The sequence below is a fragment of the Grammomys surdaster genome, unplaced genomic scaffold (genome assembly GCF_004785775.1).
Source record: "Grammomys surdaster isolate TR1022 unplaced genomic scaffold, NIH_TR_1.0 724, whole genome shotgun sequence".
Taxonomy (NCBI): domain Eukaryota; kingdom Metazoa; phylum Chordata; class Mammalia; order Rodentia; family Muridae; genus Grammomys; species Grammomys surdaster.
This window is the reverse complement of record NW_021605143.1, coordinates 675,339-703,088: the sequence shown is the minus strand read 5'-3', so window position 1 is coordinate 703,088 and position 27,750 is coordinate 675,339. Positions and strand designations below refer to the sequence as shown.

At 45.8% G+C, this 27,750-nt stretch overlaps 1 protein-coding gene and 1 pseudogene across 5 annotated transcripts in view; both read left to right on the top strand.

Annotated features, from left to right (window-relative positions):
• The window catches only part of Scn8a (sodium voltage-gated channel alpha subunit 8), a 170,679-nt gene that overhangs the window by 91,917 nt on the left and 51,012 nt on the right, over positions 1-27,750 (top strand). For 3 of the 4 annotated variants that reach the window (XM_028782253.1, XM_028782255.1, XM_028782254.1), the window contains 6 exons: positions 3,978-4,199; positions 5,128-5,191; positions 6,122-6,263; positions 7,346-7,552; positions 9,110-9,403; positions 17,840-18,196. In XM_028782253.1, the coding sequence (XP_028638086.1) occupies positions 3,978-4,199; positions 5,128-5,191; positions 6,122-6,263; positions 7,346-7,552; positions 9,110-9,403; positions 17,840-18,196 (1,286 nt within the window). Of the gene's footprint in view, positions 1-3,977; positions 4,200-5,127; positions 5,192-6,121; positions 6,264-7,345; positions 7,553-9,109; positions 9,404-17,839; positions 18,227-27,750 lie in introns of all 4 variants that reach the window. The other variant, XM_028782252.1, reaches the window with a different exon arrangement.
• LOC114633661 lies at positions 10,627-10,982 on the top strand (annotated as a pseudogene). The gene has a single exon (XR_003713223.1). The product of XR_003713223.1 is annotated as a protein transport protein Sec61 subunit gamma pseudogene (transcript).

The window sequence follows — 27,750 nt, the reverse complement described above, 5'->3', positions numbered from 1 at the left end:
TCTTCCGCTCTGCCCTCTCCCCGCACCCCTGGTGCCCTCCCCCTGCATCCCTGGTGCCCTCCCCTTACATACCTGGTGCCCTCCCCTGCACACCTCGTGCCCTCCCCTGCACACCTGGTGCCCTCCCCTCACACCTGGTGCCCTCCCCTGCACACCTGGTGCCCTCCCCCTATACACCTGGTGCCGTTGTACACTCCTCTCCCCTGTGCCATCCCTTCCTTTGAGACCTGGATGGGAATCTTGGAGAGCACTTTGTAGATGACTGCTGCTGTCCGTGTGACTAGAGACTCCTCTCGCCTAATTAAGATTTCTTTCTCTGAGCCTCTGTGCAATACAAGCATCTGAAATGTCATCCCCAGCTAAATTTCCACTTGAAACTTTAAGCTAAACAAACTCACCAGCAAGACGATCTAAGCCTCAGGCGTCAGAACACTTGAGGGGACTCCTGCCTGCAGATTTCCTCAGCTGTGACGCTCAGCTGGTGGAAAAGGGATAGCAAGCCACCTGCTTGTGAGGATTCAGGCCCATCTCTAGGAAGTGAGCACCAGGCCTGGGGCAGGAGCTCTACTGGGAAACTTCAGGCTCCAGTCAGACACCTCTAAGGCAGGCAGAGCGCAGAGCCAGAAGACCCTTGAGACCGAGGGTCCTTTGTCTCCGCCACCCTCTCTCCACATGTCTGTTTCCTTCCTTCTGAATACAAGTTCCTTTACTTTTTCAATCACTTCTTAAAATGACCCAATATGACTGCCGCACTCTTTCAGTTTTATGTTAGCTCTTTTGCCAGATAACTGTTTCTTGTCCTGCTCTAGAGCCTTATAGGAAAGGGTCTGGGTTTAGGTCAGGTGACCATCCTGACATCTGCAACTACCAAGAGTCACCTTGTACAAATGAAACTGCTAAAGGCACATTGATAGGGACGGAGGCTGCTTAGAGTTTGTGGCCTAGAATTTCTTGTTATACAGACTTGGAACACCCAAAGATTTCCACTCTGGCAAACCAGGTCAGACTCATGAGAAATTGTGATTTATTGAGTGAATCATTTTTATTCGTAACAAGTACTTTGTTTTGTTTATTTTGTGGTTTTAAACTCTTCTTGCTGTTGTGAATAGCATCAATGCCAAGTGCGTTAGATGATCTTCTCTGCTCAGATGGGTGCCTGTCTGAAGTCTTTAGAGGACGGAACTATGTAAGCCCTCCATTAAAAAGAATTCCAGGAAAAGAAACATGGCAGCCACTCTTCATGATGGCAGCCGTTCTTCATGATGGCAGGTGTTCTTCATGATTGCCCAGTTTCCCTGTTTGAATCACTCTTCAATAGCTTAGACACCCAAACTTGAATTTTTGCCCCGGGTAGGCCTGTCCCAATCCAGTCAAAATGTAATGAGGAATTTCCATTCTCCAGAAGTGGTCGGAGATCAGTTTCATAACTCTGCAACAGTTCTTGATGCCCACCTTCTCCTTGGTGTGCCTAGCTGCATGCTCACATGCCTCGGGTACAGACGATGGCTTGACATCTCACTTCCTGAATCTCTGCCCTGTTTCTAAAGACTTTACGAGATGATTCTTCAGCTCCTTCTCCTTCACTGCCCACTGCCACGCACTTCCCATGGCCACGCACTTCCCATGGCCACGCACTTCCCATGGAAGGGAGCCGAGGCTCTGAGAAATGACCTTAAGTCTGTTCTGAGCCATGGTGGGTTATAACAGTGACTGAACATCCCAGTGCCCTTCTGCTTTTCCTGCACAGCCCCACAGGATTCAAGGAGTCTGAGGAGAAAGCCCTGTCCCCTGGAACCGGGGCAAGCTCACTCCACTGGGTGCTATAGCCTACAGCCTCAAAGAAGGCCATGCTGGAAAGAAGGCTCAGCCCTCTGCACACTTTTCCATTAGGTTCAATTTTGGTTATATAGAAAGGAGAGGGAAGGGAAGGGGAGGGGAAGAGGGGAGAGGAGCGTTGAGAGGAGAGGAGAGGAGAGGAGAGGAGAGGAGAGGAGAGGAGAGGAGAGGAGAGGGGCAAGGAAAGGAGAAAGAATGAGTCTCTATTATCTACTCTTTCAGTAGAGATTTAAGTGCCTGTTTGGGCCCAGGTCCTAGACTAGGCACAACATCCTTTGCTGCTATCAGACTCATGAAGGAAAGTCTGTGGAGCTTAAGTCTAAGCATTTCAGATAGTCACTTGCAAAATACAAGGCACATCCAAACACTCATTAGATCATCACCACAGGGTCTTAGTCCTGAGCAGTGGCTTTATCCCAACCAAGTCTCTTTGAGGGGGCACTAGATGTGGTACGGTAACACATCACATGTCCCCTGGGTCATATCCTGCATTAGATATTTGTCCTATTTGCTATTTCCCTGAAATGTCATGACAGTCCGATGAGATCAGAATTGCAGATCTTTATAGACGAATGACCCGAGGCTCAGACGGTGATCGATCATGATCACCGTGCACCAGGTGCTGTTAAGTTTGTCGTATGAAACATGCTCAGCCTACACAATATCTGATAGCCAGCCATGATTGTCTCTATTTACTTTTTGTGGTGGTGCTGGGGGCGGTGTCAGCACCTTGCCTGTTCTGGGCAAATGCTCTGGCATCCGGCACAGCCTCTTCATATTATCCTTTTAAAGGTAGAAGTACCAAGAGCCCAGAGCAGTAGTGGTAGCGTCCAGGTGATGTGTGTAAGTAGCACACCTGGTTAGGCTTAGTGATGACCCACCCAGCCATGACCCATGACCCACCCAGCCATGACACATGACCACCCAGCCATGACACATGACCCACCCAGCCATGACCCACCCAGCCATGGTAGCTAAGCTCACATTAGCCTTCCTCCGGATGCAAGAAGTTCATCAAGGCTGAGCTCCTCCCCGAGAACTGCGTGTGAAAAGGCTCAGAGTCTTCTCTTGCTCATCTCGTACACTGCAGGAGTGTTGATGTTTCGTGGAGTTTTGTCTTATGATAGCCTGCTGTTGGGAACACTGAGGATTCCCACACACAGACTTTTAACTCAAGCAGCGTAGACCTACGACTGTATTTTACCTGCCGCCCATCACTGACTTCTCCCTATGCAGTGTAGAAGTGACCATCTTTGGGTTTAAATTTAAACCCATTGTCTCACATTTAAACCTCAGATTGGGAGTGACATGATACATTCCTTCAGAGAGCGTGTGCCTGGCATGCACAAAACTTTGAATCCAATTCCCACAAAATAAAATAAAACCTTACATGAAAATGAGTTGCAAGCATTTTGTTTCTAATCCAGGACACAAGGAAGGTCAGCGTAGCAAGCAGGGAATGCAAACTGTAAAACCTGTATTGATAACAACCTCTTCAATACATTGACATCTCCAGAGCTCTTCAGAAGTTCTTGCCTCTTACTGGCTTACGAACTATCCAACGAGCCCCTCTCCAGCTTGCAAGCCTCTTTAATCCCTGACCGTTTCCCACTTACTCGACAAATGTCGTGAGTTAGTTGTTATAGATAACACGTGCAGACAAGAGGGACAAACAAATGAATTGTAGCCATGGCAAATGCTACAGGGGAGACAGAAGGCTCTGCTAAAGTCATAGCAGTGGGGGAACGGGGGTGGGGTGGGGGGGGAGGGGGGAGCTGGGAGGCAGGGAGGAGGAGAAGGGGAAGGAGGAGTTATGTGGAGAGGGTGAGGGAAGGAATGTAGCCTCTAGGAGGAGGGACCAGCAGTTGTGAGGCCCCGGGAGAGCGAACGGGAAAGGGGCCATGTGCAAGGAGGAACAGCGTTTTCAAACTCTTTTTTGAAGGATGATTGAGTTAGAAACGGATACCTCTGGCAAGCAGTAATTCTGCCCTACTTGTCGTTACTCTACGCGGAAAGATGCAGTGGCCATATTTCAAGCAGGGTCCTCTGGGGAGAGTAGAAGCTAGGAGTAAGAGAGGGAGGCCAGGGAAAGTAGGGAGGACCTTGGGTTGACTCTGCTTCTGGGGGCTCTGTCTCTTCAGGCCTGAAGACAATTGTGGGCGCCCTCATCCAGTCTGTGAAGAAGCTGTCGGACGTGATGATCCTGACAGTGTTCTGCCTGAGTGTTTTCGCCCTGATTGGCCTGCAGCTCTTCATGGGGAACCTTCGAAACAAGTGCGTCGTTTGGCCCATAAACTTCAACGAGAGCTATCTCGAGAACGGCACCAGAGGCTTTGACTGGGAAGAGTATATCAACAATAAAAGTAGGTGTTCCTTCCTTGGCAAGAGGAAAGCTTCACCCAAGGTTCTTGTCAGATCCGACCGCAGAGCTACCAAAAGTGGTCTGGCCCAGAGAGGCACAGCACAGCCAGATGGAGCCTAGGAAGCCATCCCCTTGTCTCCAAGGCAGACCTGCGCAGGAGCTCTCAAGCTCTCTGTTATTATTTTTATATTTTATTTTATTTTATTTCGAGACATATATGAAACCACTAGTCACTCGAGAGAAGTAAAATCAATTAAGTCGCCACAAAGGAAGTATTGCAAAAGAGATCTCAGGGACAGCGCCTACTGATTAAAAGTAGGACATGGTAACTAATGACCAGTGAGGAATTTTGGAACATCTTGATAAAAATATTACAAGGATAAAAGGGCAAACCGTGTAAAGGGATGGTGATCTCAGAAACTTACTTTAGACCAGCATTTCTCAGCCTGTGGGTCACGACCCCTCGGGGGTCACATGTCGGGTATCCTGCATATTGGCTTTTCCCATCATGATTTGTAACAGTAGCAAAATCACAGTTATGAAGTAGGAAAGAAATCATTTTATGGTTGGGGGGTCACCACAGCACAGGGTGTTGCATGTATTAAAGGGCCACAGTGTTAGGAAGGTTGCGAGCCACCGCCTAAGACCCTCTGATTCGGCAGCAGAAGCTGCCCTGCGGAGCTGAGGCAGGAGAGTCCAGCTTCTGTGGGTGCAGTGTCGCCTCAAGGGCTTTAGGATAGCTCTTAGTTCTAGCCGCATCCAGGAGATCATTAATGGGAGGAATTCTCCTCAGCTTCCTGCTGCTGGGAAAGATTTATCTGAGCTAAAATCAATAGCAGGTTCCGCTGGCACGCCAGGGAGCGTGTAACCATATTCTCTCATTCACCAGAATCTGCCTATTCATTTTCTGCCTCTTCCCACTTTTCTAGCGAACTTTTACACGGTCGCTGGCATGCTAGAACCCTTGCTCTGCGGGAACAGTTCTGATGCCGGGTAAGTAGCTCACTGACTCCTGTTGTTCTTAAGGTGTCGATTACCAGCTGGATCTAAACGGGCAAGAGTCTCCCTTTCTTCGTGCTCACGTACAGGGCCCTACACGGTCTGACCTATCGGCTGACCCAGATTCTCTTCCTGTTTCATATTTGACCCTCCAAAGTTGAGATTTCACTGGAAAGTGAATGTGCCAGCAGTCTCAAACTAAAATCACAGATGCAAAAAGATCAGGGGTTCTCTGAAGCACAAATAGCTTACCTGGCTCCTGTACACCCTCTCGTCATACGCTGACACAGTTAATACAAATGGAACAAGGGCTCTGTCTCCGTGAGAGGTTAACTCCAAGGGTGGCCCACAGTGTACTAGCTCTGATTTGGTTTGAGAAGAGATGGAGGCCAAGATTACAGTCCTGTTCCTGCAGCTTCTGCTCAACCCTTTTAGGTCTCCCTCATCCACGACATAGATTTAATAAGCTATGCTCTCTTCCACACAGGGTTACTGTGAGGGGCCTGTTAAGTACTGTACATGAAAGTATTTTATAAACCTAGGTAAGGTGCTGGTGTCTCACTAAGTATGTTGTTCCCTTAGTATCTGCCGTTTTAATATCATCCTGACAACTAGAAATCGAGTTAAATTCTGTATTGAAATAGATACTAGTGATTACATTAAAAAGAGACAATCACAGGAGTCCAACGCTGAACTTCCTTCCCGTGTCTGTGTGTGTGTGTCTGTGTGTGTGTGTGTGTTTATGTGCACATGTATGCACTTGCATGTGGGTGGGTGTCTGTGTGTGCATACACACATGTGGATGTATGCATTTGTGTGTATGTTTCGCCAGGAGTAGAACCTAGGGCCTTGAAGTTACAAGGTGAGTCCTCTTGCACTGAGCTGTGTGTTCCGTTCCCATTGAATGTCCTTTTGCTTCTTCAGGCAATGCCCAGAGGGATACCAGTGCATGAAAGCAGGAAGGAACCCCAACTATGGTTACACCAGCTTTGACACCTTCAGCTGGGCCTTCTTGGCATTATTTCGGCTTATGACCCAGGACTATTGGGAGAACTTATACCAGCTGGTAAGTACTGCCTCTTTTTCTTTAGAGACGTAGTCTACATGGGGGTATAACGAGCCGGGGACTTTCTGTGTGACATAGCCATAGTGAAGACATTAAGTAGGTCCTGGGAACAGCATTTATCGATTCCACAGGATGGATGGATTTAGCCAGCTCTTAGCCCAGTTTCTTGATACTGCTTCTGACTAGGTCTGTTTAGTCATGGTCAACTGTGGAAGCGGATACCCTGACCTCCTCAGAGCACCTGCTTCCTCTCAGGTTGCTCTCTGCATTCTGACTGCATCTTCTTCTGGACTTCTGGTGTCAGCACATTTGTTTAAGAAACAGCAAACACTTGTTTGTACAGGGCACCTTCCTAGATACTAAAATGATGGGGTCTCTCTCCATAGGACCTTGAAGTATGACTTATCAATATTTTTAGAGCTATACTGCATTTGGTCTTGTTCAGGTGTGTGGTACCCAACTGACGGTGACTTCACTGTCTTGTAATTCACAAGTCATAATGAGGAAATCGGTGTGACTGACTGCTAACCTTAGAAATTCTGACAAGACATTGTTTTTTCTCTGTCTGATGATGTTGGTTAGTTAGAGGATAAAAAATAAATCTCCCCTTGCAAAAAGGGAGCCTCTTTAAGAGAAGCTTCTAGTTCCAGTCCCCAAGTCAGCCCTTACTGTTGAGCATGACAGACACTCAACTCCACTAAGTGCTCGCTGAATGAAAGACTCAAGACGAGCCAGGCCTGTGGTGTAGGTTACGATGCTGGCGCTCGGGAGACAGGGGCAGGAGGATCACTGGGAGTTTGAAACCAGTTTGATTTACAAAGCAAGTTCTGTACTAGCCAGGGCTACATGTAAGACCTTTTCTAAAACAGACAGAGATAGAATATTTTTCCATAAAAGCAAAATCCAGGAGACATTTTTCTCCCACAACGGAAGAGAGAGTTAAGCACTAGGAAGACATTTGACTGCTGGGATTTGGGGTGGGTGCAAGGTACCATGCAAGGAACCTCTGACCTCCTCAGCAGGTGCCAGTCCCCCTGCTGAGGAGTCAGGCTCACACTGAGAACTTGGCCTTCATCTTTCAGACCTTACGAGCAGCTGGGAAAACATACATGATCTTCTTTGTCTTGGTCATCTTCGTGGGTTCCTTCTATTTGGTGAACTTGATCTTGGCTGTGGTGGCCATGGCTTATGAAGAGCAGAACCAGGCAACGCTGGAGGAGGCGGAGCAAAAGGAGGCAGAGTTCAAGGCCATGCTGGAGCAGCTCAAGAAGCAGCAGGAGGAGGCACAGGTGAGGGAGCGGTCCTACACACCCCGCCTTCTTCCCTGTCTCTGATGCTAAGGCTCCCGCTGATTGCCAGTGCAAGCGCTCTTTTACTGACTCCTGTGGTGACTGGATGCAAGCAATGAGCAGTTTCTGCTGCAGCGTGGTCTGGTTTGTTTATTGACTCAGTGTTGGGACTGAACACAGAGCTTTCTGCGTCTGAGCACTGTTGATCTACAGCTGGGCAATACCCCCAACCTACCCAGTTTTTGATTAGAGAAACATTGGGATACCCTTGATGGGTTCGCTATGGCCAGAGAATATTATTTCTAATTTAAAACAAAATACAGGGGACTAGGGAGAGAACACACTCAGTAAAGCACTTGCCACAGAAGCATGAGGACCTGAGTTTATTCCCAGAACCACACAAAAAGCCAGACAGCAGATCCCTGAAGTGGTGGAGATGGCTGGGTCCCAGGGGTCCCAGGCCAGCCAGCCTAGCCTACTTAGTAAGTTCCAGGCTAGTGAGAGACCCTGTCTCAAAAAACAAGGTGAGTAGAATCCTGGGTTGACCTCTGGCCTCAACCACACACACTTGTCCATAAGAGCATACACATATGCACATGCGTGCGTACATGTGTGCACACACACACACACACATACACACACATGCACACACACATATAATCTACTCACACAGATACACATACATATATATATATATATATATATATATATATATATATATATATACACATACACAAATACACACATACATAGATACACACACATATATACCTGTACTCACACACACACAAATACACAGATATACACACATAGACACACACGCTACATGCATGCATGCACACACACATACATATGCACACACAGAGACACACTCACGAATACACACACATACATTGAGGTGGGAGACACAGTGAGATGGCTCAGTGGGGGAGGGGAGGAAGCTTGCCACAAAAGCCTAGTGACCTGAGTTTGATCCCCTGAATGCAAAAACTGACTTCATAAAAGTTGTCCCTTTGATATCTGTACACACACATACACACACACACTACACACATACACACGCCATGCACATACGTACGATAGTAGAAAGTCTCTAAACACTTAAAATGAAGATACTAGCCAAAAATAAATTTTGGAAACAATTGTGATCCTATTGCTATTTAACTTCTTACTCGTATATATAACTCATGGATGAGTCTTATAAGAACACACACACACACACAACACATTGCAATGTTTGCCCGATAATAGGTAATACAGTTTTTAAGTATTCATTTCCATTGCTGCTCACTAGGAAATCCTTTGGTATGAAGACAGCAGCCAGGCCCTTACCTGGGATACTCAGACTAAATCCCCAGCATGCTCACCGTGAGGTACGCTGGTCATTTTGGCCTGAGTACCACCAAGATGCAAGTTCACAGAGAATGGAAACAGCCAGTGCTGACCTCAGCCTCCTCCAGCAGAGGGGGCTTCCCTGTATCCCCGTCTGTTAGCGGCTGACTGGGTAGCCCCAGATACTGTTTCTGACCAGGTCTGTTGCTATGGTCCCATTCCTAGGCTGCCGCAATGGCCACTTCAGCGGGCACTGTCTCAGAAGATGCCATTGAAGAAGAAGGGGAAGACGGGGTAGGCTCTCCACGGAGCTCATCTGAACTGTCGAAACTCAGTTCCAAGAGCGCGAAGGAGCGGCGGAACCGACGGAAGAAGAGGAAGCAGAAGGAGCTCTCTGAAGGGGAGGAGAAAGGGGACCCCGAGAAGGTGTTTAAGTCAGAGTCGGAAGATGGCATGAGAAGGAAGGCCTTCCGGCTGCCAGACAACAGAATAGGGAGGAAGTTTTCCATCATGAATCAGGTAAAGTCTTTGCATTGTCTTAAATAAACCCAGAGAATCCTGCTTTCTTCAGCCTGCTTGGTCTTGCAGCTCCGACTCCTCCCCTGCGCCCACCCTTCCTCCCCCAGTGGAAGCCTTACCATCACCTTGTAATCATCCTTCTTCTTTAAGCCTGCCCTTCCTCCTGGTCAGACAGGCACAGGGCTGTTTACTCTCCTGTTTGCCAGCCATGCTTCACACTAGTGACTGTGTCACACTAGCAAGCTGTAACTTAAAACATCAGAAGGGATGTCTAGTCCCAGTGGCCAAAATGCCTGATAAGAATTGTGTGCGATTGTTGCTAATAATAGCTGTTGGGGAAGTCTTTAGGATATTTTATTTGAGCGTGTGTGAAAGCCTGCTATGATGGCACATGCTGATAATCCCAACACTCCAGTGACTAAGGCAAGGGGATCCCAAGTTCAAAGCCTGTAAAGTAAGACCCTGTGTGAAGAAAACAACACATGCTCTGAGTGGGGCTTGGGTGCCTTTAATCCCAGCACTTGGGAGGCAGAGACAGGCCGATCTCTGAGTTTGAGGCCAGCCTGGTCTACAGAGTGAGTTCAAGATCAGCCAGGGCTACACAGAGAGACCCTGCCACCAAAGACAAGAACACATGTGCATGCAGAGATAGCTCAGGGATTAGGGTCACTGGCTGCTCCTGCAGAGGACCCAGCATTAATCCCCAGCTCCCACACGGTAGCCCACAACCCAACTCCAGTTCCAAAGGATCCAGTGCCACCTTCTGCCCTCCAGGGGTACCAGGCATGCATGTAGCTACAGACATACACATACAGGCAAAACACACACACATAAAAGAATAAGATTTCAAAATAAATGAATGAATAATAAATTCAAAGAATAGTCTGGATGGAATCAGCAATTTTATAATGCTTGTAGACAAAAGACAGCAATGCTAGGTTACAGAGCGGCGTGCAACAGGATAGCAATGGCCACAGTCTTGGACAACGCGGAAATAGATGCAGTCATTAGCGAGAAAGGGCACCTTATCCCTTATTCCGTGAAACCTCCGGAAAATAGGCAAAGGTGGACAGGAAGACTCCCCCTGACAGCCTTCGTTTTTCCATATCATAGGAAATATAAAATCTTGTCAAAGGAAATGAGAACTTGGCTTGGACATTAAAGAAATATTGACAGTTCAGAATAGTTTAATTAAAAAGAATGGGAGAGGTGGCTAGCCGGCTTCCGGTTCCGTTGGGCTCAATTTTTCTCCTAAGCTACGTGTCTCTACCCTCTCAAACCGCCATCCCACAAACATGGATCAGGTAATGCAGTTTGTCGAGCCAAGTCGGCAGTTTGTAAAGGACTCGATTCGGCTGGTTAAAAGATGCACCAAGCCCGACAGAAAAGAATTCCAGAAGATCGCCATGGCCACAGCGATAGGATTTGCTATCATGGGCTTCATTGGCTTCTCTGTGAAACTGATCCATATCCCTATTAACAACATTATTGTGGGTGGCTGAGTCCTTTCTCATCATGGGACGAGTGAACCAATCAGGGGGTGACAAGCTCATGAAGTAAAACGTTGCCTGGAAAAAAAAAAAAAAAAAAAAAAAGAATGGGAGAATTTCCCTAATGGGGTTAATTCTGTCCACTAATAAAGTCCTGGCTCTTTATCGTGGAGTCTGCAGTGTGGCCTGCACCAACGTGCATGCAGTCCATTCTTGGGTCTCAGTCACTGGACCTCATCAGGCACCGGGCCCTTAATCCAGAACGAGCCACCAGATACTTCACATATGTGACCGTTGGTTTCTACCGTGTGTGGAATTGTCCCTCCTGTAAATGTCCACATCACAGATGATCTTCACATCTGGCTGTGAAGAACTGTCTCCTGGTCCTTCACTCCCAAAGCAGAAATCTGTACTCCATTTTTCCATCACATTGCATAAGCCTCCTTGTTGCCTTTTACTGTGTGTGCCCTCTGTCTGTGTATTTATGTGCCTTCTATCTATGCATTTGTTTATGTGCCCTCTGTCTATGCATTTGTTTATGTGCCCTCTATCTATGCATTTGTTTATGTGCCTTCTGTCTATGCATTTGTTTATGTGCCCTCTGTCTATGCATTTGTTTATGTGCCCTCTGTCTATGCATTTGTTTATGTGCCCTCTGTCTATGCATTTGTTTATGTGCCCTCTGTCTATGCATTTGTTTATGTGCCCTCTGTCTATGCACTTCTTCATGTTCATATCCTCTCTTCTACTCAAGTCCTAACCTCCACTTTCATTCCCATGCCTGTCATTCAGACACCATTAGCCAGATGAACACAGGACTTGTAGAAACCTGATTTCTCTTGCTCTAGGACGCCATCATGGCCCGCAGCCACCCCCTTTCTCCTGGTCCTGCTCTCTTGGGGACTGTGTCTGCAGCTTTGCTGTAGCTCCGTCCTCATCTTGAGACCATCACTGCGCTCCGTACTGGTAACCGCCTGCTTCTAGGCTTGGCTATTGGATACCCTCTGATGATCTATTGGCTTTAGCAGAGTCACAGTGATCGCTCCCTCGCTTAGAAAATAAAACCGGGTTCTGAGATGTTCTGCTGTGCATGAAACTTCACTTTCTCCAATTTCTCCGTTTGGAAAAAAAAATGTAGATTGCTAGCAGCCATGGCTGACTGAGTGCCGAGGCTGGCTTAGACTTGGACACCTCACATTAGCATGTCCCTTGTCCCGGGACATTTCTCTGACTGTGTTGTGTTCCCAGCCATCCTTCCCCTCTGGTACACATACATGGTTAGGGATTTTCCGTTTTCCACAGCACAGTTCCGGTATCTGTTCATTTCTTCTCCATTCTCATCATCTGTTTGCTTGCTTGTTTGTTTTTCAAGACAGGGTTTCAATGTGTAGCCCTGGCTGTCCTGGGACTCACTCAGCAGACCAGGCTGTCCTTGAACTCACAGAGATCCGCCTGCCTCTGCCCCCCGAGTGCTGGGATTAAAGGTGTGTGCCACCACTGCCCAGCTTGTCATCTGACATCTCCTATACCCCTGTTCCCTACTCATTTCTCTTAATTTTCAGGACTCACAGCACTTCCATAACTGTTATCCTGAAGCTGGTTTTATTGTTTTGTTTTGTAAAGTGTATTATGTTGTTAAAGTTCTCCTCAAATCTTTATGGCCTTAGAACATCTTTATATTTTAAAAAGTTTTTGAGGGGTCAATGAGAGGACTCAGTAGGTAAAGGATCTTGCTACTAAGCCTGACTGCATTCATTCAGTTCCTGGAACCGACATGAACGGGACTCCCACAAGTTGCATACATGTGTACAACAGCACACACACACACACATACATAAAAGTGACAAAGTGACAGAGGGCCCCACACAGCCTTTTTCCTTAAAAGTATTTTAATCTATCTTATTATCAACTACATTTAAGAAAATTTAAACACACATATTTATGTATCTTAAACTTCCACATCTTGATATACTAAACTCCTTTGCTGTTTTGTACCAACAGCTCTTAAACCATGCATGAAGGTAGAATGCATTATTCTTTGTTCCTGGGCTATACAGAGCTTCCAAATGCTGGAAATGTTAAAAAAACCTTCAAATATAGCAAAGCTGTCAGCCAACAGCTTCTCTCAGATGCTTGTGAGAAAATAAGAATAATTTAAAAGTTATCGTCTCAGTATTATCCCCAAACAGTTTTGACCTGGCTGTGAGGCAGGGTGGTTAGACCACTGGGAGGCCTCAGATCACATTTTAAGAATCATTATTGGAAAGAAAACCGAGGGAAAAGGAAATAGATCATTTGAATCTATCTATCTGTCTATCTATCTATCTATCTATCTATCTATCTATCTATCTATCTATAATATTTCAAACAGTGGTCACATGCCTGTGGATGTCTACAGATTTGTGTGTGGAGAACGTAAGGTCCATAACTTAGGTCCAGAACACCTGAGAGATATTCTTCCAAGAGAAACCAATAGAGGGTAATACTTCTTAAGTAGCTATGATGTGACCATCTGAGAAGGGCCAGAAGCACTCAATTAGTGGACAAATACAATTTTTAAAATAAAAAGCAAGACCTCCTTATCTCATGAACTTGATCAGGTCTCAGGAGTGAATAGAGCCGTGGCCCTGAGACACAATAGTTATTTTATTAAATAAAATTAAAGTTTATCATCAAGCAAATAGAATGTCTTTCTTTAGGGGTGGTTAACGTACAAGGCAGTGTCAGTGGAACATGATCCAGTCAAGGGGGAACAGGGGCCCATTACATGTGAGCATGGCCAGTTTGCAGTGTATAATCAGAGTATAAGACACTTGAGCTAGTTATATCTACTATAGAGAAAACAGCCCAAGATGTATAAAGAGGTAAAAGTGGTATTAAGCCCTTAAGGGTCTTGTAGATGGTCCAAGGAGATTCAACAATTGTGAAGAGGATGCTTGATGCTGTGCTAGCATTGAGGAAGTTGACAGGAAGAAGCTGAACAATGGAAAGGAAGAGAATTTACACAATGGGAAAGGAGGAGCGTGGTAGCCATGGAGAAGGAACGTCCTGTGGCAGGGTGGCTGCCTGGTACGCGTTTGAGGGGCAGCAATGAAGTTAACTAAAACACCCGGCAATCCTGGAAGAGGTTTGACTGCACCTCCTGATGAACAAATTATTAAGGATGACCGTGGGAGCTACCAAAAGTGATCCTGACTTGCTTTGTCCATGTGTCTTTCTAGTGAGGGCCTCAGATGTGTTGTGCCGCTGAACAGTTTATTACGTTTCCCTTATATCTACCCCCATAGCTGCCTTTGAGTGTTCTTTTTACGTGTGATTTAAGCGAACCAGAGCTACCGTCCTGAGCTACTTCCTTTGTGTGCAAGCTAGTGTTTCCCTTCCCCAGACCACTCCAGGGCTGAGTATCCAACAGTTCAGTACTACCTCTATAGCTCACATGTGCTGCATTCAAACTCTCCCGTCTTGGGCTGTCTCAGACCTGCCTACCCTGCTTTGACTATTCCTTCCTAGAGACATGCCCTCAGTGTGGTCCTGTACATCATGGAGCAGCTGTCTGGGGCAGAGGCACAAACTCCTCTCACTGTGATGCTGCACTGTGTCTTTGTCCTTTTGTTTGCTAGTAGCTATTGTTGAGATGTGGTCTCAATGCTATGGCCTAGTCTGGTCACAAACTTGTGTGATCCTCCTGCCTCAGTCTCCTGAGTTCTGGGATGACGGCCTACCCAGCTCTTGTTTCTATGTCTTAAGACACAATCTTTCAGACACAGTAGTTTTCATCAAACTGTCTGTGGTGAAGGACTAGTTACTATTTTCTCCAATTGTTCATGAACTGATACTATTGTAAAATGTAACAACAATGAATTTCTAGAAATTATCATGTTCTTTGGTGTTATGACAATGTTAATTGCCATAAAATTTCCTAGTGTTCGTTTGTCTTACTGTAAGCCAGTAAGCTTTATGCTAGTTTTGATCTGCAAAGGCTGCACTCACTGCTCATATTGAATAGAAAACGCTCAGGAATCCAATGAGGATGCCCAAGCATGTATGTCAGACAAGAAAAGGAAAGTAAAGAGGCCCCGATCCCCCTTACCAACCCACAACTTGGGAGAAGGAAGTCTAGAGTTGGCCATGTGTGTACCCTTATAATGCCAGCTCTCAGTCACAAACAGGATACATCCACATTCTGGGATCTAACCAGAGTATGATCCACCCTCACAGCCAGGATGTGTCAGAATAGTAATGGAGGGTGCTGAGTCCTTCTTCAACATCTATTGCTAAACAAGGCCTGTGTGGCATGCCACAAGCATTCCACAATGGCTTTACCTTCATGTAGGTGAAAATGACCTATGGTTCATGACTTTCTCTTCTTTTTTACCTTCTTTGTTTTCTTTTGTGGTACCGGGGGTCAAACTCAGCCCTGTGTGGAACCCCAGGAAGCACTGTTAGCAGACTGTTCTCCCAGTCCTGATTAGGATTTTCTTGATGTGTCCCCCAGTGATAAAACTCAGATATGTCTCAGAAGTTTGTAGGGTTTAGAGCCAAGTCAGGGAAAGACCAGGCAGCAAGCAGAAGACACAGGTGAAGTGCATTGAATTAGAATTCTTCAAAGAGAATGTAACCCATCTAGGGACAGAGGCTTTGTACCTTACAAAAAGAGAAGGGACCTAGAAACACTTTGAACATAGAACCAGAAATGTAACTCTGGACAGAGTCAGGGACAAAATCCTGAGCACAACAGCCCTCTAGAGTTATCATCAAGAGCATGTTGCAGTTCTCCTTTAACATGTACGTCTGTATGCTATACTGACACAGTAGTCATTTTAGTAGAAAAGTAGGCCTAAACTCTGAGGCAAAAACTCCTGCTACAGCTTTGAATTGTAAAAGTTCCCTCAAAAACTAGCGCCTTCCTCTTACAGAGGTTAGCACACACTGGGCTTTGTCTCCCTTGCAGTACCTAAAGACTTAGGAACCGATCCCCTAACCTTTGACCCGCATAAAGCTGTGGCTGAGATCAAGCCTGGGGCCCAAAGCTCCCCTGCAGTATCTCCCCCAACCCCATCCCAAGTCATCTTGTGTGGCTCCATGCCTTAAGGATGTCAGATGAAAGGACAATTGAAAGCATTGGTGCCTACAAAGTTTTCTTTAAAACAGGAACCTTAACTGCACTATAACACTTTACTCATAATTGTCTATTAAGAGAAAATAGTTATAATTAAATATTCTGGAATGTTGTAAATTCAGGACTGGGATTATTATGAGTGGCACACATATATTAAAAATAAAAGACAAGGTCATACTTTTTCAAGTAAAAACCACTTCCTTTGAATAGAAAACTACCTTTGTGGAATAGATCATGTTTCAGATTCCCTTAAACTAAGGACACTAAATCTGCAGTCTTAAGACTCTGATACAGTGTATTTAAAGCAGGTACTGTGAGACTCTGATACAGTATATTTAAAGCAGGTACTTTGAGACTCTGATACAATGTATTTAAAGCAGGTACTGTGAGACTGATACAATGTGTTTAAAGCAAGTAGGATGATAAAACCCTTTGGCTTTAAAATACCCACACTGGTGATAATCCAACATGGTTTAGCTTGTCCCCTTTTCTGTTGTGTTAGCCAGAGCTGCTTTAGAGTAAGAGTAGCACACAGTGTCCTGAGAACCATTAATATCCCCCTTTCCAAGACCCTCAGCATTCAGGAAAGGGGCTGCTTCTAGCTAGGCAGCATATCTGCCAGCAAGTTCACCACACTCCACGCTCAACGAAATGAAAAGGAGTTCATCATCTGGCAGATCCTTAAAATACATCTGGCTGCTAGTCTGTCATGTAGTTTTTGGCATATAACTTGGAAGGAGTTCAAAGAATTGAATGACATTATAATGCAATTCTTTCCAAGATAATATTTACATGAATAAGGTGCCCCAACACTTAAAATCGATTATTAGGAATGGGCGTGGGTGAGCCATGTCTTCCTCCCCTCATAAGTAATCCTGTCAACAAACGGGAGTACAAATTAAAAACCAGCCATCTCATTGAAAGGTGTGCTTCAATAGCTGCTTTTAAGTTAATTGCTTGTCAAATATACATTCTATATATGTAGTGTGATCACTTACATACATAAAAGTATAATCTGAGAGGAATTGAAAAATATCTCAGGGATTCATGGTCACAGAAGGAAATTTTAAATTTTAGAGCTGCTTCTTCCTTTTGTTCAGAGAAGTATTCAGAGGTGATCAATAAAACACATTTAAACATAAAGATGCACTTTCATAAAATTTTGGAGGGAATGTGGAAAGGAAATATGCTGAAAGATAAAAATAAATGAAAAATTTGATAAAGAGTCTTGAAAATGTCAGTGCTGGGAATTATGTAATTTACAACTAACTAAACTGGGAAATAAATTATTTACAACTACTTAAATTCCGATTTTAAAAGATATTGGCTTGAAGGTGGAGGATATATCTATATATATATGCTGATATATATATATATATATATATATATATATATATCCGTGTATCTATATGTATATATATGTGTCTGCTGACTAAACAGTGGCGTTTTCTAGTTCTATCAGAACTCCAGACAGTTCTGATTTTGCTAGGTGGGCCATGGAGTCCAAGTTGGGCAGCACTAAACGCACATTCTGTGGGGGCTGGTGGTAAGCCCAAGAAACAGTGAGTGATTTGCGAGCAGGGTCCATTGGAGATCCTGGGTATTTTTGGCAGCCAGATGTGATTAAGAGTAAGATGTTTGGTAACAGACCAAGCTACCGAAGGACTTCCCAGCGTCCCTGGTGTGGCCAGAGGACAGCCGGGGAAGCACTGGGCAGGGGCGCATTGGGCACGGGAGGCCATGTCGCTGGGCTGTGGGGTGCTGCTTGGTCTCACTCTCTTTCTCTTTCTCTTTCTCTCTCCTTCTCCCTCGCCCTCTACCCCCTAGTCGCTGCTCAGCATCCCAGGCTCGCCCTTCCTCTCCCGACACAACAGCAAAAGCAGCATCTTCAGCTTCCGGGGTCCCGGACGGTTCCGGGACCCGGGCTCGGAAAACGAGTTCGCAGATGACGAGCACAGCACGGTGGAGGAGAGCGAGGGCCGGCGAGACTCGCTCTTCATCCCGATCCGCGCCCGCGAGCGCCGCAGCAGCTACAGCGGCTACAGCGGCTACAGCCAGTGCAGCCGCTCATCGCGCATCTTCCCCAGCCTGCGGCGCAGCGTGAAGCGCAACAGCACCGTGGATTGCAACGGCGTGGTGTCCCTCATCGGGCCAGGCTCGCACATCGGGCGGCTCCTGCCTGAGGTGAAAATAGATAAGGCAGCTACGGACAGTGTAAGGAAGGATACGGTGGGCCGGGCTAGGCATGGCAGCCTCCCCTCCTGCAGCCTCTTGCCCGCCTTCCTGGCCTCATGGGCTGCCTTCCCTTCTTTCCACCGTCCCTCCTCGGTTGCCCCTTGACTCGCCCTCAGTCTTCCCTCACTCCTTTCCATAGTCTCTGCTTCATCTCCTCCTGCCTTCCGGGCTCCTTGTATTTTACCTCTTTCCCTTTCCCTCCATCCGAGCAAATCAAGCCACCCACTGCCCCTCCCCATACACGCACGCTTTGATTGACTGCAGGACGGAATGAATGAAAAATGACCATTTGCCACTACCAGTGAGTGACCTAGTCTGAGCCGGTTTGAAATCATTGCTTCTCTTCTGTCCTCTTTCCCGACTAGGAAAACAGCTTGGAATTTAAAGACTTTGCTGTTTCTATTTAAATATATAATATTTTTGAATAATTTTTCTGCCCCTCTTCAAGAATGGGACGTGATTTTTTTTCCAAAGAGGAATGCTCATACATGATGCTGGGGTGGAAGTTGTACCAGGCAGGCAAGCCTGGAGTGGTTAGAGAGAACTGGACCCAGAGTCTCTGAGTGGATTGGAAAGGAAAGAACCAAGGAGACCAGGAAAGTGGGAGGTCGGGGCAGGAACGCAGGGTGTATGGGGGAGGAAGGGAAGGGAAGAAAGGCAGAAGAGAAATGTAATGGAGTCTCTTGTTAGGCTCTGGAGGAGTAGCACATAATAGCTGCAGAGAGTCAATTGTCTAAGGGCTCAGTAACGGTTCCCTCTTTGGGAAAAGCTGTCTCCACATTTCTTTAAATTCTAAGCTCTTCGTAAAAGTTTTAAATTACTATACCTCAGTAGTCCTAGCCCTGCCTACATCCAACTTTTTAACGGTTGCGACTGGTGTGGGCCTCTCCAGGCGGCATGTCCCTCTAACAACACCTCCGCGCCTCTAACACAGCATGAAGATGACCAGCCCCTTAATCAGCATGGTGCATGTGTGAAACATGTGGATAATCGTGGGTGAAATATCTCTGAATGATCTGCGTTAGGACTTTAGAGAAGCCATTGACTATACAGATACAAATCCAAAAAGGCAGGGCTGGTATGTGGAGCTTGATGGAAGAGAGGGCACCCGGCATGCCCACAGCCCCCGGTTCCCTCTCCAGCAGCACATGCTGGGTAGAAGGAAATGGGGAAAAAAAAATTCAAAAGTCTGTTTGAGTTGCCTCATCTCTCTCTGCCCTTTTATTTAAAAGGAAAATGCCTTGTCTCTTAGATACTTAGTGATTTACACGCTACAAATCTCCCCTTCCTTTTCCTGTTGGTGGCAGAGCAGCTGCATTTGGTTCTGGGATCCAGTCAGGGCCATCTACACACTAGACCAAAGTTTTCCCACTGGGCTACACCTCTAGACCAGCCTGTAAGTTATTTTTAGAACTGTTACCATCTGAAAAAACTCAGTCCTTTCCTTCCAGGTGGTTTTATTGTCATCTCTGTCCACTCCTTTAGCCATTGCCCTTCTGGAGACCCAATTGTTTAAAGTTACAATGAAGACTAATGACAAACAGTGACTCAGGTCCTGCAACCAGAGCACTGGCGAAAACAAAGATATCAGCACCATATTACATTTTTTATTTGGTTTTCACTGATTCCGTATCTAGGGTAAACTTTGGGCTTGATACCCAGATAGTTATGCTCTCTGGGAAAACCAAGAGCAGACATCAGTGGAAAGTAAGGACTGGGTCACGTGGTGGTGTGGTTGAGGTAGCTCAAAACTTCAGAAGGCAAATTGAATTGTGATGTATTGTAAGTTTACAGTTTATAGGCTAAATCATAAAACTGCCTTCTCCCCAGGCCCCCCAAGCAAAGGTATAAGAGATATCCTGGAAGTATCTTAAACGTTAGCTTAAGCATGATCAGGCTTGAGGACTGGGCTGGGTTGGACTTGGATTGGGTTGGGTTGAGTTGTTTCTGCTGTACTGCATGGGAGAAATGTTATTTAGGTTCAGTTGAACAGACGGCTGTGCAGTAAGGTTTTTGTCCCTCCCTGCACTGTGGCCCACAGAGTTAGTTCCTTTTGGGATCTTGGAGGGGTCTAGTGTCCAGTACCATGTAGGCACTTAGTGACTCTTTAGAGTGGCCCTAAGTGATGTTGGTGACAGGAATGAAGAGTCCCAAGACCAGGAGGTCAGAACTCCAGCACGACAGGAAGAGGTGGCGGGCAAGGGCGTTATTATCATTCCCAAGGGTGTCATAGCCAGAGAAGACAGAACTGCTGAGTTCTGGCTGGTTCCTAATGGTGTGAGAAGAGGTGTCAGTTGTGCTAACAGGTTCTGAAGAACCGAACAGACCAAGTAGGATGCATCTGCTATGTGGTGTGAGATCAAATCCACATAAAGACAGATGTGGAGGGAGAAAGACAACCGATTGAAGGTTAGAGATGTTGCCTTTGAGATGAGAAGTTACTAGTTATTTTTCCATACCCTGTGATTTTCTTATTTATGTATCGCTCAACTATGTTCATCTTTGGCAGGGGGGGGGGTTGGGGGGGGCAGAGGTCTAACCCAAGGCTGGACTTCATTTCTTTCTACCCCTTGGGGTTTGGTTGGTTGTTTGCTTGCTTGTTTTGAGACAAAGTTTCACTGTGTACTTCAGATTTCACTTAACAAACTCAGTGTGTAACCCAGTTTAGCGCTGAGCTCAAGACCCTCTAGCCTCATCTTCCTGAGCACTGGGTTTACAGACCTAGGCCACCACAGCTTGTTATTGCTTCATTTTGTGACCCCTCTATAAAGTAGGTGACTTTTGTCCTCAGAGAGAGATTTAGTAACTTGTATAAGTAAAACTTGAACCGAGGTCTCCTGAGACCCAAGAGATCTTTCTGACAGTTAAAATATTAGCTTCTTTGCAAAGTTGGAAAGATAGTCATTTTTCCTAAAAGGGCATAACATATTAAGTCCTTTATTTTAAACATCATTTTAATTATGAAATTTAAGGTAATTAGTTACTCATCTGGAAGCCTAGGCCTGCTAGATAATCACTGTCTCTTTAGGCTGAGATATAGTGAGCCTTACTATGAGATGTGTTAAGAACTAACTTGTCTTCACACATACTCATGCTTTGTGGACTGGTGTAGAAGCCACTGACACTGTATCCAGTATCTATGCCTAGGCTCGAGGCAAAGGATACAATACACTGCTTAAAAAGAAAGGAAGGAAGGAAGGAAGGAAGGAAGGAAGGAAGGAAGGAAGGAAGGAGGGAAGGAAGGCAGGCAGGCAGGCAGGCAGGCAGATTTCTGGGCATTATATCATCAGCATCTCATAAAAAAAAAAAAACATTTGCACCCTCATTGATTATGTGATTGTGATTGACAGATGAAGGTTTTTTTTCCCCATAGTTTAGAAATGTTTACTCTTCTTTTTTGCTGATGCAGAGAAGAAGACTCTTCCATGTCGTTCTCTCTGAACTGAGAAAGTGAGAATCATTGGTCTTTGTTCATAAAGAAAGCAGATGCCACCAACAATCTAGAACCCACTTAACTGAGAAATCTCTTGAGGCAGATTGCAAATGTCCAAGTTTTGTCTCCTGTAATGTTCACAGTCCCCTCCCTGAGAGGGAGGTATTGCTATTGCCTTCGTTTTTGAAGAGGTGACAGGGCTTAGGAAATTAAGCAGCCCCTCCCCTCTCCCAGATCATAGAGGGAGCAGAGTTAAGGTGTGAGTGTAAAGCTTGCTCTACCTTGAGACTGACTCCAAAGTACAAACTCTCCTGTCTGCTCACAGGACTCTAGGAAGATATATTGCTTGGCCCCCAAACCAAAAGCGAGAAAGCAAAGCGGGAGGCCTTTGCCACGGGGCTGCTGTGAAGGCTGGATGTGGTGGCTGTGGTGTGAGGGTGCTCATAGCCTGACTTTGCCATGCTCTGTCTCATCTCTCTTAGCCCAAAGAAAGATGGAAGAATTGTTTGCCTGACTTAGAAAAGGTGGGGGCTCCTTCTAAGACCATATAGATCCTCTGAGAAAAAGAAATTACTGTGGGCTTATTTCAAAGCAGAACCCCACAGACATTGTAGAAATGCCTCACTAGATGACTGGTTAGTGGTTGTAATGATTCTAAGGATGCTTTTAAAAAACTATAAATTTCAGTCCTAAGTAAATGCCTGACGGCAGATAAAGGTCACTTGAGTATTCCTTGTGAAAGTAATTTCGTATCAAAAATGAAGTTGGAGCTTCCTTGGGCAGATCTGGAGAAATGTGGGCAGGACTGGTCACCTGCAGATGTGCCAGCATCTTTATGAGAATGGCTCCAGTTTAAGAGGCTGGGCATCAGTAGCAGAGTACCCTGATAGACTTCGGGTTTGGGCTAGGAAAGATGGTGACGGAACTAGCTTGTACTAAGTTTAGGGTTTGGTGTGTGTGTGTGTGTGTGTGTGTGTGTGTGTATGTATGTATGTATGTATGTGTATATATGTGTGTTGTGTATGTTTCCTGGAATTCCAGGATGTATGTTTGTGTGTATGTATGTGTTTCCTGGGATTCCTGGGTGTGTGTGTGTGTGTATTTCCTGGGATCCCAGGGTCTCACACATGCTAGGCAAACACTAAGTTTACCTCACTGAGCTCTGCAGTTTACAACCGCAGCTTCTTTACTTTCTTTTAGATAGAGTTTCACCATGTAACCCAGGCCCTGAACTTGTGATCTTCCTGCCTCAGCCTCCCAAGTGTCGGATTGCATATGTGTGCCACAATGTCTGACCAACCCAGCCCATAGGTCAATAATCCACCCACTGCACCTCAGTGGCCCTCAGCTCCCCTCCCATGTGGTAAGAGTTGGCAGCAGCTTCTAGCAGAGGCCACTTCCCAGAATTCCCTGCAGAGTTATAGATGAAAAGGTCACTGTAAAGCCACTTTATCTCAGGGAGTCTAACTTCAGTAGCTATGGTCTGACTGAAGAAACAACAGCCAGCATTGCTCATGAAAGTGTAAAATGTGACAGCCGCTTTGGCCAGTGGTTCTCGCTGTTCCTCAGAGAGCAGCATAGCATTGTCTTGTGTTCCAGCAAAGCTGCCCCTCCGTACACACCCAAGAAAACTGAAGCACATTACCACATGATAGATACATGAATACTCAGTCATTATCCATAGTGATCAGAAAGTGGGACAACCCAAGTTCACCAGTTGATGAGCAAATGTGTCCCAGTTCCACAAAGGGGCGTCATTCATCTGTGCAGTGGAACAAGGTTCTACATACCCTGGATGAAGCTTCAAACAAGCTAAGGGAAGCCACACTGCAAAGGCCACGTATCACATGATTCTGTTTAATGAAAAGTGGCAAATCTGTTGAGACAGAAATCAGATTATTGATTGGCAGAGCCTAGCAGAGAGGGCAGTCAGGAGCGACTTCTGATGGATACAGCCGTTAGAGAGCAGTGATAGAGTTGTGCAGAACTATTAATATTCTAGAGGCCCGAAGGAAATCATTCATTTTAAAATGGGTTGAAATGATAACTTGTTATGTATATTTTCGTTTCTTTTTTTTTTATTGGAAAAGAAGCAGCAAGAACTAAGAATCTGGCCTTTCAACTGCAGCTTTCTGGACCTCAGCAAGAGGGTGTGTTGGGCCTGGGTGCCCAACTTGGTGTGCTGTGCACTTTGAATCTAGAAGGTTGGATCTCCTAGTGACACACATGGTTTTTTCTCGGCACAACACCTGGTCCCGTCTGTGCTTGGTGATGCTTAGTGACGTCATTAGGCAACTTCAGCTGTAGTTTATGTCATCATAGGAGCTTCCCATCCTTCTGTTAGTCAGACTGAGATGATTAACATCTGCAGGGAGGCAGATTACACCTGAAAACCTAGAGCCATGATTTCCCAAAGGACCCAAGACCCTTGGATTATGTCAAACAGTCTGGGGAGCCAACCCAGCTAGCCACTCCCTTAATTCTTGTTTTCATTTGCAACTAAGGTCCAAGTTTACCAGAGCAAATGGATCATACACCCCAGTCAAGTCACGCAGGACATTCACCTCTATCAACCAGTAGCTTCCTCATGACCATGGCTCTGGCCTGGAATCAGGCCATGCCCCAGGCCTGCTCTTTTACACAGTAAAGCCTCCCACTTCTTGGCATGCCTGGTGTGATAGTTTATATATGCTTGGGCCAGAGAGTGGCACTATTAGGAGGTGTGGCCTTTTTGGAATAGGTGTGGCATTGTGGGTGTGAGCTTTAATACCTTAGTCCTAGCTGCCTGGAGGCCAGTCTTTTCCTAGATGCCTTCAGATAAAGATGTAAACCTCTCAGCTCCTTCAAGTGTTATGCCTGCCTAGGTGCTGCCATGCTCCTACCTTGATGATACTGGACTGAATCTCTGAACATGTAAGCCAGCCCCAAGTATATGTTATCCTTATAAGAGTTGCCCTGGTGTCTGTTCACAGCAGTAAAACACTAAGACACCTGGAGTTGCAGACAAAACACAAGTGACAGCAAGTGGCCGTAGCACAGTCTGAATTTGCAGCATGCGTTCTGACTGTTTCCATAACAGAGATAACGGAGGATACTTAGTCACATCCTCTATGACCCAGATTCCCTCTCAGACCACCCACTGCTAAGTCGTTTGGCCTTGTGTAACTCTCACTCAAGAGTCACCAGAATTGCTGGTAAAAGGACACGGGTAAGGGACTCTCTGGCAGTTACAGATTGCTCCCCTAAGGCCTTATGGCACCAGGACTCTGCCCTGCTCTGATGTGCCTGCCCCCTCATCCTAGCCTGGTTCCCCTACAGCATTTCTAATTTGTCTTACCCTAGCTCAGTTCTCTTCCATATGTGTCGACTTGTAAAGTATATGGTTTTCACTTTCCTTCCTTAAACAAAGGGTTTTTGTTTTTGCGATATACCCGGGTATGTAGTTTACTCCTTTCTACTGCCAGGTGGATTTTATCGCATCAATACACCACATCATTCAGCTTGTTCCGGTTTGCAGCTAATATGAATTAGCTTGCTATGAGGATCTTTTTATTGAAAATAGATTAGATTTTTTTTAATATAATACATTCTGATTATGGTTTTCCCTCCCCCAACTCCTCCCAGATGCTGCCCACCTCCTCATTCACCCAAATCTGTACCCTTTCTTTCTCTCATTAGGAGACAAGCATCTAAAAAATAGCTACTAGCAATAATATATTAATAATTAATTAATTAATTAACAAACAGAAGAAAAAGAGCCAAAGAAAAAGCTCAAGAAACATATGTGGATACAGAGACACATGCATTCACACACACACACAGTATACACACACACACACTGCACACATACATACACAGACACACACACACACACTACACACACACCACACTACACACACACATACACACTCACACACAACACACCACACACACACTACACTCACACACACACTCACACATACACATACACACTCACATACAACACACCACACATACACTACACTCACACACACACTCACACATACACATACACACACACTACACACACACAAATCCCATAAAAGCACAAAACTGGAAACTATAATATAAATGCAAAGGACCTATAAGGTCAAAACAGAATAAAAATGTATAGTGAAAAGCCCTCAGGAAGCATTATGAGACAAAACCCCTCCCTTTTTATGCTGTTGAGTTCACGTTGTGCTGGCCATCTACTGTTGGGCATGGGCCTGCTTTTAGGAGTGGTTTGTGTATTCGATGAGACTCTGTTGATGAAAACCAGTTTTTCATTTGCAGTTATAATTGGAGATAGCTTTGGGGTTAGGTTCGTGACCACTTCCTCTCTCAGCACTACAGCCCTATCAGGCCCAGACCTGCACAAGCCCTGTGCATCCTTCCACGTCTGTGTGAGCTCATGTGTGCTGTCCTCCATCCCTGCTGGTTCTTACAGTCTTCCTGGCTCCAGTTCCACAGGGTTTCCAGAGCCAGAGGGCAGGGATTTGATGGAAACATCCCGTTTAGGCCTTAGTGTTCCAAGGTCTACTCTCTGCACGTGGTCCAGCTGTGGGCTCTGTATCCCGTCTGTTGCAGGGGGAAGCTTCTCTGAGGACAGCCGGGCAGAACGCTCATCTATGAGTATAGCAGATGCTGTTAGGATTCATTTTGTTGCTGCATTCCTTTAGAAGAGAAGTAGAATTTGGTTTTCCCCTAGGTCCCTGGCCTATCTAGTCTCAGGTTCTTGGCCACCCAAGCAATGTCAGGGATGGGTCCCATCTCATGAAGTGAGCCTAAAATCCAGTCAGCTATCCGTTGGTCTGCAATAGTGGGCCTTGCAGGTGGGTAACCCTTGTAGATTGAAGAATTTGTAGCTGGGTTGGTATTCACCTTTCTCCAGTAATAGCTGAAAGAGCACCTTCCAGTGCCGTGAATGTTAGCCCATAGGGCTGAAGGCTGTAGGTAGGCACTGGCTTCACACCTCCATGTGCAGTGAGTTATGTAGGTATTGTCTTCAACAACAGGGCCTTGCTCTCAGTTGGTAGAGAGCAGCTAATACCCTTGGAAATAGCCTGGGTTGTCCCATAGAGCCCACCTTGGCTAACAGTTACATTAGATGTAACCCATTTTCAGTGCTGGAAGCTTCATTTGGAGACAGGAGATGTCCAGTTGGGGCTCTGTCTCCCCTGTTACCTGGCATTTCCATTTAAATCATATTTTAGGGTGCTTGTACTGTACTGGGTTTCCACAGGAGCCCTTGAATGGCCTGAGTTATGCTACCCTACTCTCAGTCCCTCCCTCTCGGCCCTTCTCCCCTCTCCATCTGATCCTCCTTTCCGGTCCTACCCTTAGGTCCATTCACAACTATTCTATCTTCACTTCCTGGGGTGATTCAATCCTCCCCCCTGGTACCTTACTCTTACCTTGTATCTAGCTTCTAAGATTGTATGGATTGTAGCCAGCTTATCAAAATCTTAACAGCTAATATCTACATATAATCTGCTAATATCTACATATAAGCCAACACACACAACGTTTGTCTTTCTGGATCTCGGTCGTCCCATTTAGAATGACTTTTTTTTTCCAGCTCCATCCATTTACTTTTGAATTTCATGATTTTATTTTTTTAACGGCTGAGTAATATTCCACTGAGCAGGTGTTCCATATTATCTTTATCTACTCATCCACTAATAGGCATGTAATCTGTTTCCATTTCCTGGCTATTATGAATTGAGCAGCAATAAACATGGTTGAGCAAGTGTGAGTCCCTTAGGTATATGCCCAAGTGGTATAGCTGGCTATTGAAGTAGATCTAGGCCCAGCTTCCTGCGGAACCACCACACTGCTTTCTACAGTCACTGGACATTTGCAGCCCTAGGAGCACTGAATGGGTGCCCCTCTTACTGCATGTGCTCCCACAGTGGATGGGTGCTCCTCTTACTCCACATCTTCCCACAATGGATGGGTGCTCCTCTTACTCCATGTGCTCCCACAGTGGATGGGTGCTCCTCTTACTCCACATCCTCCCACAGTGGATGGGTGCTCCTCTTACTCCACGTCCTCACACAATGGATGGGTG